Below are 11295 nucleotides of genomic sequence, written 5' to 3'. Positions count from 1 at the left end.
TAGTAATGATCATGATAGCGGTCGGACTTCTAATTCATTAGTATTAGTCGATAATAATTAACATGGACTCCTCCTATTCTTAAAGTAAATTCGAAAATTCAATTGGTTAGAAATGTTTTTATTAAAGAGAAAAGCGAAGAAATTAGAGGGAAAATAATGGTTGTTTTTGTTATTGTTTTTTAGAAAAGAAATGAAAGAGAGGAATGATGGTCGGACATCGATCCCAAGGAGCAAAGAATTCTTTTAGAGAAATGATGGGATCGATCGATCGGATCCTTTGGATCTTAAAAATTATAGAATCTAAAAAACTATCATTACATTGTTTAATTTTTTTTATTATATATATATATATATATATATGAAAAGAAAAGTGAATGTATTATATGTTTGTTTCTATTCTTTTGAGAATGTCCTTAAAAGCATTCAAATTCCAAATAATTTCCAAACCCTCTTTGCCTTTTTCTACCTTTCTCTGCCATTTCTGTCTCTCAATACACATAGACAACCCATCTTCATGCATTATCAATTCAACTATATACAAAGAAAGAAAAAAAACAACCCTCAATCACCCTCTTCCACCTACTCCATTTCTATTTAGTTCGGTTTGATTCGATTCGATTCGTATAATTAGTGTATAAAAAAGAAAGAACGACCATGGTTTTTACATAATGTTTAGTTTCGGGTTTGATTAGACTTTGTTAAATATCGAAAACCGAAATGATGGGTTGAAAGAAGGGGATTGTTACGTGGAAACATGAGGGAAATTTTGAAAGGAAAAGAAAAAGGTGGGTTTAAATGGGAATGGGGAGAGACAAAGTTTGAACATAGGGTTGAGCTTTTGCAGTGTCTTTAGGAGAAAGAAAGAAAGTAAAGCAAAAATGGTGGCAGCGTTTTTTATAAACGCAAAACCATCATACAAATTTAAAGCACTCTCTCTCTCTTTCTTTTATGTGTGTATGTGAAAACTTTACATGAAAGTAAGGGATTTCTTGGATCTCCCACCCTCCCTTCTCCTTCATAATCACTGAATTATTAACTTCCTTTCCTTTCTCTCTCAAACCCTAATCCATTTCAACCGACACTTAAATGTCCAAAACCTAACTACATAAGTTAAATCCCTTTGTTAATTTAAGGAAGAAATTAAACTAAAGTGTGTGGTTTGAATTAGTCCACTTGTTTAGGGTATAGTGCCTTGTAATTAGGGAGAGGGTATAATAGTGACTTAGTGGAGTTAATTAGGGAATTTTTTTTAAGGTTAGTGGTCTAATTAGTGGGTTAGTGTGGCTGATTATTTATATTATTATATATGTAAATACATTTAATGTTTTCACTTCCATGAACATAACACAAATTCAAAACTTCCCCATCTCTCCTCTCCATCTCTCTCTCTCCAAACTTAAAAATTTATAAAAATGATTTAAACCACAAATATGTATACCAAAATTTAGGTTCAACTTTTGGTAGACCATATCACGAATAGATTAGACTATATTTGTAATTATGTAAATGGTAATTGGATTGAATAACAGAAGAAAATTTAAGTGTATACCGACATTTTCTTTTACAAAAATTGCAAATAATTAAAACAAAATTCACCTTGGACTCTATTGTTGGTAAACTTCTACTAGTTATATATATATATAGTCTATCACTTTGAACTAAATATAAATCTTTTCATATCTACAATTTCTTTTGCATTGTCTTATATTTACAGTTACGTTGCTCCTTCTTGTAAAAAAATTGTTATTCACGCACTTACTTATGGATGCCCTGAAAGTGATACACATTGCAATTATCCTAAACTTTGTTGATATCGAACATTCACAGTAACACATTATTGATATCTAAGATACCAATATAGTTAAATTCTTAATATCAATATCGAACCTTTTGAATGGGTTGTAAATTTTGAAGATATATAATTTAAGTAGGTAGGACAGGAATGTGATTTAAAGGGAAAAGTGAGAGATATAGGTTTGGTATAAAGGAAGAAAAAGAAAGAAAGAAAGAAAGAAAGAAAGAGCAGTCAAAAAGAAAGGATATGAAGTATGAAAGTTAACACAAGAATAAATTTATGAGTGATCCAATGCTACCATCATGTTGTTTTCAATCATTGTTTGGTCTCTATCTTTTCTTCATCATACCTTTCTTTTTTTCTTTTTTTTTTTTTTTTTCTTTTCTCTTATCTCTCTTTCTTTTCTTTCTTTTCTTTTTCTTTCTTGAAAAATATATATATAAATTATAAAATAAAGTAGAAAAAAGTGAACATTAGCATTTAATCATTCAACATAGAAAAGATTCTAAGGTACTCCCATAGTACCATTCTTTCTTTTTACACTAACTCAATTGAGCATATGTGAGAATATATATATATATATATAGGATACCCTAAACCCCCTTATTCATAGTTAAATGTATGCGTATGTATATTAGATTACTTGTTTAGTTTTGAAATTTTTAAAATGTCTATGAAATTTTAATTTTGTCTTTAATTGATTTTTGAATATTAAAAATAGTATTTACTACACTTTTAACCTTTCGAATTTGGGTTTGATGAGCACTTGAGTCATTTTATACTTTTTAAAATGTCACGGAATTACTAGACGTGGAATTTATACTTAGCTAAATTGTAAATTTGATTTATCTTTGCAATTTGAAAAAAAAAACTATAATTTAATCCTCGTGGTTTATAATTAAAATTTACTGATTTATATGATTTGATAAAAGTTTCGTAAATAGTCTCGAGGATTTTATCAAACTATAGAGACTAGCAATTACAAGATTTTATCTATAGCTTTTTAAAATGATAGGGATTACATTGTAATTTTCCTCGAAATCATAGGGACCAAATTTGCGATATAATCGTTATGTTTTTATATCAAATAGATGAATCAATCATGTTTTAAATAATTTTGTTAACATGATAGGAGACACATTATGTGTTATACAAAAAAAAAAAAAAAAAAAAAAATTAAAAAGTTAAAGATGATTAGTTATGAGATGTTTTTAAACCTAATTGGATAATTTGATACATAAAACCAAATTACCAAATACCATAATTCTATATTCGAATGAGAAAATTCCAAAATAGTATGTCTCATAGGAGACATGTTCCCATGATCTTCAACCATTAACAATTTGTATAAGTCAAATATTTTCTAAAAGAAAAATCTTATTTTGAATAAATTATAAAACATTTTTCCCCAACATCAGAAAAAAAAAAAAAAAAGTCATTGAAAATCATTGTATTGAAGGAAGGTAGCAAAGAGCTTTTATCATTGGTTTTTTGTTGTTTTAAAGGTTGGGTGTAAGTTTATTGTCTTCTTCTTTCGTATTGAAGATTCTCAAAATTCTAAGACTTCAAATATTTTTCAACACCTATTGATGCTTAGGGAAAATTTCTTTCAAAGTCTTTATACAATATATGTATGTATATATATTCAAATTTCTTATTTGAATGGATTTCATGGTCCCAATGGGGAAAATCATCATATCAAAATTTGGTCCCCTACTAAACCTTTGGAAATAAAAATACAAATACATGGCTACAAAAACATTTATGTGTTAGAATATTTGTCGTATGAAAATGTCGTATTCTATTGTTGTTTGTATGCATGGCCTTTGCATTGGTGTGCGTGATGTAAGATTGTTCGTTATTGGAGAATGTTAGTTAACTCATGCTTACTTGATATGGGAAGATTACTAAAGTTCCTTCTAACGCTTTTTTTTTAGTCGATGTAGAGGTGTTCTTTGTTTGTTGTCGTACATCACTTTATTTAACATCTCTTTAAGTAGAATAGTTGACTTGAAAAAAAAAAGAAGGTTTGCCAAATCGGATGTAACTCGATTAGTATATAAGTGTTGTAGAAACGACAAAGTTTATGATTCAAATTCATCCATCATCAATTGTACTGAAAAGAAAAATAGATAGATCCAATTTTCTCCCTTGCATAGAATTGGTGGTATATATCGTGTTGTGCGTTGTACATAAATTACTAAACTTGAGGCCTTTTTTAGGCTCTTATTTGTATGAGCTGCTTTGGTGATGGGCTTTTTATTTTCCAACTCGACCATTTATATTCAGGTTAAAATATACTTTCAAATATATCAAAATATTTACAAAAATATAAATTTTATTACTTAAAACTACTAATATTCTTCTATTAATGTTTATTAAATATGAAATTTTGCTATATTTTATAATATATAGTTCAATTTACAATAATTTTTCTAATTTAATCCTGCAAATTTAATTTTTAACCTCTCACAAACAAATAATAAACTATTTAATATTTTATTAAAAGGGATATAAGTAAAGTGGAACATTTCATTTGAAAATACACATCCTCAAAGTGGCCAAATTTTAATGTTGAGAAACAAAATAATATTTTGATTTTTTTTTCTTTTTTTTTCCAAAGACGCAATATAATAATTTAATCATTAAAATATAGATATCGATGTAAAAGATTAAAGTTGAAATCTTAAGAATGATATAGGTAAGGAATTATGAATATACGACCTTTGTTGGAGAATAAATTTAGTGATGTATTTTACAATAGGACTTTTTATTATTATTGTTAAATTTAGGGCTAATTAAGAATTAATTGAATTCGGAGACAAACAAATAAGAAACAAAAATGTCAATTGTTTTCAATCTAATCAAGCTTGATCAATTACAATGGTGATCTGGGCACATGGTTGCTTAAATGAGATTGATGGCCCAATTGAGTATGAAATTGTTAGATTGGATTGGAATAGTGAATGAAGAGTCTTAGGAGGCCAAGTTTCAACCCAATTGAAGCACATAGTTGAAACTTGGGGATCCAACCCTAAACCCAGTTCTAATTGTTGGGTCCAAAAGAAAATCTAAGCTCCCATTAGAACTAAAAACCAAGGCTCTTACGACAAATACAAACAATATAACTCTCTTTGAAGCTTCAAGAATTAGAAGACGAAGACATGAAGACCTAAAACACAAAATCCTTCTCTTAGAAATACTTCCAAGGAAATTTATCTTTGAAGTTAGAAAGAAAAACACATCAAAGATTATTCACTAAAGATTGTACTAAGACGAAAAATATTGCTCTCCAACAATACTTTTTCAATATCACAAAAGTTATTTAAATTAGATAATTAAGATTTTAGTTTCAAGTTAAATGAAATCTTAGTATTTATGATCATCTTAGAACCAATAGATCGATTTTTATTATTTTCCGAATATTCATAAAAGATATTAAACCTGATATAGATATTCAACTCTGTTTTTATTTATTCATTCATTCACATGAGGCTGAAGTTTCTTGAACTTCTCTGGATTGTTTCATTCAAGATGAAACCAAACCAAACGAAACCAAACGAAACCAAACCAACTAAAAATGGAACTTTTCATATACAAAAGCCAAAGCCAGCGATTCTTCACACTGCTTTTTTTTTTTCCTTTGCCCTCAACTCCAACATACATCGAACACTCTCTCCCACTCCATTTACATTTTGAACCAACAACAACAAAAAAGAATAATTCAAAAAGATGTACAATTTATCAGCTGGGAACCTATGAACTATACAGAAAAAACACACACTTGACACTTCGAACTATAGAAATTGTTAGAAGCTCACTCACATTCGGGTTTGGGTCGTGGCATTCTTCCATGCTTCACAACTCTTCAGAATCCGAAGGGCCCTGCCGCCAGAACCCACTCATCAGTATCAAGAAAATGAAGAGTTTTAAATTTTACATAAACAAGAAAATTTCTAGTACTACGAGTTATATACATTCTTTCTTCATGCTAAAAAATTTATCTTAATAGATATTTGTAAACCCCAAACTAATATATGTAGGCTCCATACTATTTTTAAAAGCATGCAAACGTGGTAAACAAAAAATTAGACTGTAGCAATTAACAATTTCCCTTCGTAAATAAACATTGTTGATACAAACTTACTACTCATGTTCTTGGTCATTTAAAACCGATTTTTGAGATATAAAAATTGCAAAAACCAAACATTAATTTTGAATAATGAAAGGTAGTTTTCAGAGTTATTTTGAATTCGAGAAAAGTGATTTGAACTATTCTAAAATCATTGTCATATATGAAACTACAATTTGAACAAATTGTCATGCTAAATACCATCTAAATTTTCTGTAAAAATCAAAAGACTAAACGTATGATAATCATTTAATTATATAGGAATCTCTAAAACATCCAATAGTAGCAAACAGCAGTGAACGATGGAAATCAATCATAGCAGAAAATGGGGTATTGAACTAAGCGGCATTCTTTGAGTTCAACAAGGTAGGGTAGGGAGATTCGAATTGGTCTCAAAGGCAGATACCTACAGCCAATTGAGCTAGGCTAAAATTGTTGAGGATTGTACTATTGCTAATGAAAGCCTAGCCAAAAATGCCAACCACCGTGATAGAAGGGAGGATGAGTTGGCAGCACTCTCCATTATCATAACAACCTAGGTCTATTTTGAGGCAAACCAATATCCAGCAATTCAAGAAATCCATCTCAACATTCTATTATCGAAGTCTATAATGACCCAAATGCTACTATAACGACCGAATGAGAGTTACTCTTAGGGACTTTAAGCTTCCAAGGAAAAGAGAGAATGAAGGGTGAAGAACGATCTATAAGAAGAATGTACAGAGGCTCTAGAATCCACATGCAATAGTCACAGAAAGAGGAGGCCAATGCTACAAGGCGAGCAAAACTGAAAAAGTGCAAAGATATGCCATCAGATAGAGGGTATTTCCAACTGAAAATTGTGGGAAAAAAGAATTGTTGTCAGAAAGCAAAATCGATTTAATAGACACAGCTTTGAGCTTAGAAGTCAAGAAACAAAGTACAGGAAATCCATGCAAAATCAGAAGACTTACTCAAATGAAACGTGCAGTTCATTCCTTAGAAAGAACATAAGAAGAAATCTTTTATAATAATAATAATGGACAAAATATAAAATCATTAAATCTTATATCCTGCCCATTGTTATGAAAGCCATATCATGCATGCCATAATTTTGATTTCAACCACTTGTTTTTAGATAGAGAACCCTTGATGTCTCTTATTTAATCTCCTGATTACTTGAGTTTCATTTCCATCACCAGCCTTGTTGGAGAGCAATCCAATCTAATAGTTAATTTAAACTACATTTCTGCTGTAATTATTCGGAGAAAGTAGGGTGGTCTTCTACAATATCGTAATTGTAAAGGAAACAATAGCAGATTGTGCAGCTAACTTTTCACTAAGGCAGTGAAAAATATCCTTCCAAGTTACAAACTATTTAGTCTAAGAAAACTTAGAGGCTACTATTGGCCTTGAGTTGGTCATTATAGTCAATTGGTTATAATAGTAGGTAGACTATTTTAGTCTTGTTTACAAATGATGAGAGATGATGGTTTCAAACTGTTTTGCAGTTAAAGCATGAGTTACAATAATTGAGAACTTGAACTATTAAAGTGGAAGGCCCGGACATCAAGTGGACTATAATAGCCACTTCAACCAATGCAAGTTGGGGGCCTAAACACCATTAGATGTTACACAATGTGTTCTCTGAGCTATTTTAAAAATAATGAATCTCGTTTTCCATAGAGCAGCTAACCTAGCCATCGTTATGCAGTAAGTAGGCCCAGAACTTAAGATAGAAAAAAAGATAAAGAAATGCTATAAAAAAAGGTAGAAAACCAGTAGTGGGAGAGTCACATGGGAATGGAAAGAAAAGGCAATGGTCACATGAGCCATGGAGAAAACCAAGAAAACACTAAGCATTAGCAGCTCCCCAAAAAATCACCACATTAAGCAGAAGCAGAAGCAGAAGCAGGTAGAATTCTTAATAATTAATATTCCTCGAAACATTCAAAAAAGAAACGAAGACCAATGACTATGAGAGACGCCACTTGGGGGTCAGGGCCTACTCATTATTAATAACATACCATACCATGCGCCTGCAATGCAATCCCATTGGCTATAGACGCGGTTTATGGGTTTTTGTGTGGTTTAGAAAACGACAAAATGCTTCTCACATCCTATTCCTCCCACTACAACCTACTCCACCCAACTCAATTACTCTTTTCTTTTCTATTTTTTAATCGTATGCGTTGATGGATGTCTGGTTAGCCATCCTACATCAACATCTACTAGTCATCTTCTATTTTTACCAATGTTTTTATTTTATTTTTAGACTAAGGGAGCAAAGAAAAGCAACAGCACCAACTGCTTTCTCACCTACTCGTCACAAATGAGAGGGAAATTACAATCAAGAAAAATATCTTTTCAAAACAAAAAACAACTGTTAGAATATATCAAAGTTACAATAACATGAGAAGTATTGTTTTTAGTTCAATAATATGACTGCGAATTCAAAGTGATATTTTTGATTGAAGATACATCTTAATCAATGAAACTATACTCATATTAGTTTGACCTTACCATAGTTGATAGGATCTTAAATTTCAAGTACAGGACTACCCTAGTTCCAAGTTTAAACCAACAATTGATTCCTCATTGACTAACAAGTAACAATTAAAGGGCAGTTTAGGACACCGATTATCTAGGACTATAATAATCACTTTTTTGCTACGGTAAACACTATTTAAAAGCCTTCAATTAGCTACGGTAAACACTATTTTAAAACTACTAATTTGCTATGGTATTTACTATTTAGCATTCATAGTTTTTTAATTCTTTTGTTACAATGTTTACTATTTTCTTATCAAACTACAATAGTATACACATCAAACACATGTTATTATAACACAAACTAAAATAAATTACACACCAAACAAAAAATATTCTAATCAAACTATAATAACTACTTGCCCTAATGACCTTGAAAATTTGAGGGAATGAAAATAAAGTAATACAGAGGAAAATGAGTTTTTGAGAAGATGCCCTTGCCTAATTGGTCAAACATTGTCCTTTTCTTCCCCATTTGAAAATTTAGAAAAATCAATTGGTTTCACATCCACACTTTTTCTTTAAATTAATTTTCATCCTTCGACACCTTTATACCATTCTAATCCCCATCTATACTACTTCTTAATCTTCAAATATTATCAATTCAAGTTTATTTATAAACCTGAAAAGGACCTAATTAAACCTAAACAGCTACCAAATCAATGGACTATTATATTATCAGAATAATCAAACCAACTAGATTTTTTAATATCAAACCAGATTGCCCAACCAAAAATACTAAAAAAAATTAAAATTAAATCAAGGAAATCATAATCGATTTTATATCTTAAGAAACCAAATCAACAATTTTTTAATAACTTTGATGACCATCTGCCCTAAATATCAGAACTAGAATTTTGAACCTTAAACAAAATTTAATCAAATGCTGACATATGAAATAGCAAAATAATAAATAACACGATTGAGGAGAAATAAACAACACTTACCAGTAAGAGAAACGAGCCGACTGTCACTTCAGTCCCGGAAAATGACGTCATCGGCGATTTGCATCAATGGTGTCAAGGATTCCGGCGAGAATTTCCTGGCGAAGAAGTAAGAGTAGCTCGAATTCGACAGCCTCAACGTGTGTATGAGCTCCGGTGAGACCTCCTCAGGCGAATACAAGTGCGGATGTCCATCCCAACATCCTGTCCAATTAACCCTAGTTAGCGTGTAGTGACTGCAGCCTTCCGGATCCTCCATTGACAACAATGTGGGAAAGTAATGTTCCTCCGGGTAACACGGTTCCTCGCCCAAGCACGGCAGTTCAAACTTCATCCATAGCTTTCTCTCTTTCACCACCAGCACCGCATGGTTGCGAGTCAAAATGAAGAACTGCGATCCGACTCTGAATTGTTCAAACGGCACTTCAGGGAGCATCGCTGTGGGTCCCCTGGCAGCGTATCGCTCGTACAGATTCGGCTCATCGGAGAGAATTTCGATGTAGCTTTTGTAACTAGACTTCGAAGAGAAGGATCTAAGGGATGTGATTGAGTTCTTAAACAAGAAACTATACATAAAATCAAACGAGTGGATAGGAATACAATGTTGAGAAACTAGGGCAAAGTAAAGGTTCAGTGGGTCATCGATGACAGCGCGAGCAAGAAGCCTACGAGCAGCAGAAATGAGAGTCGGCGAAGCACGGTAAGTCTTTCTGGCGGGAACGAATCGGCCGTCGAAAACACCACCGGGAGGGGTTAATTGGACAGTAGGATCAGCGTGGATGTAGATATTGTAACGCAATTCATGGCCGTGGAAGAAACGTTCCCACAGAGGGGCGAAAGAGAGGTCGGAATTTGTAAGAAAGAGAAAAGCAATCTTGGGTTTAGGGTTTGAAGTGATACCTAACCGGGAAACGGAAGAAACGCCACCGCCGCCGCCGGCATGGGAGTTCTGCAACTGAAGAGTGGCTGTATGGAAGAGAGCAAGGTCCTGAAGATCGCCAAAGAAGGAGGATTGGGATTGGTTGAAAGGGAAAACGAAGAGAAGGCTAAAGGAAAGAAGAAGAGCAAATGGAAGAAGGAATGGGGAAGAAACCATGGCAAGAAAGAAGGAAACTCCAACACCAAAAACAGAGAGAAACAGAGAGATTTGGGATTTGGGTTTGTTGAGAGTGGACGAAATGGATTGATGTTTGTTTGTCACATGGGTGTAGGAGGAGGAAAATGAGAGGGAAGAGGAAGAGGAAAAGCAAAAGCAAAAGGAAGAAGATAAAGATGAAGAAAATGGGTTTTGATTTTGGTGGAGAAATAGGGAGAAAAAAAGAAGAAAAAAAAAAAAAAGAATGGATCACACTAGATTAGATTAGACTATCACCAAAGAAAGTGAAGCAAAGAAGGGGATTTGATAAGGAAATTGGAAAAATGGAGACTTTGTTTTTTGGGTGTGGAGTAGAGAGGAGTGAAAGTGGGGATCAATTTTGTTGCCACTCAATTTTTTCTATTTCCATTTTAACCTCACTATTCTAGCCCATCTAATATTGGACCATCATTTTTCTTTTTTTAATTAAAATTGTGTTAGCTAAAAAATGTGGACTATTTTTAGAAATATCATATTCCTTTTAAAGTTACTTATAGAAATATCATATTCCTTTTAAAGTAAAAGTACGACGACGACAAAAAAAAAAATAGAGTAGATTGAAAAGAAATAGTAAAAGTGTCGAACTATTGTCAAAAGCAGGTGGTTTTGTTTTCAAAGGAAGTCTTGTATCCAATATCGTAAAAATGGAGTATAACCCCAAACACCTCTAATTCCAAATGTTTCTCTAACATGTTATTGTAAATATTTTTTTTATTGTACACATAATCTTTAAGGGTTGTTTGGGGTTAGGGTTAGTACT

General features: G+C 32.1%; 1 protein-coding gene across 1 annotated transcript; it reads right to left on the bottom strand.

Annotated features, from left to right (window-relative positions):
* Nucleotides 1–5357: 5357 nt before the first annotated feature.
* On the bottom strand, nt 5358–10903 carry LOC103496524 (glycosyltransferase BC10). Its single transcript, XM_008458399.3, has 2 exons — nt 9404–10903; nt 5358–5680 (listed from the first exon to the last, which is right to left on the bottom strand). The coding sequence occupies exon 1, from the start codon at nt 10494–10496 to the stop codon at nt 9432–9434; it is 1065 nt and encodes a 354-aa protein (XP_008456621.1). The 5' UTR covers nt 10497–10903; the 3' UTR covers nt 5358–5680; nt 9404–9431.
* Between the last annotated feature and the right edge of the window lie 392 nt (nt 10904–11295).

The sequence above is a fragment of the Cucumis melo genome, chromosome 3 (assembly GCF_025177605.1).
Source record: "Cucumis melo cultivar AY chromosome 3, USDA_Cmelo_AY_1.0, whole genome shotgun sequence".
NCBI classification, from domain to species: Eukaryota; Viridiplantae; Streptophyta; class Magnoliopsida; order Cucurbitales; family Cucurbitaceae; genus Cucumis; species Cucumis melo.
Note: the sequence above shows the minus strand (reverse complement) of the source record. Positions and strands in the feature narration are given on the sequence as shown.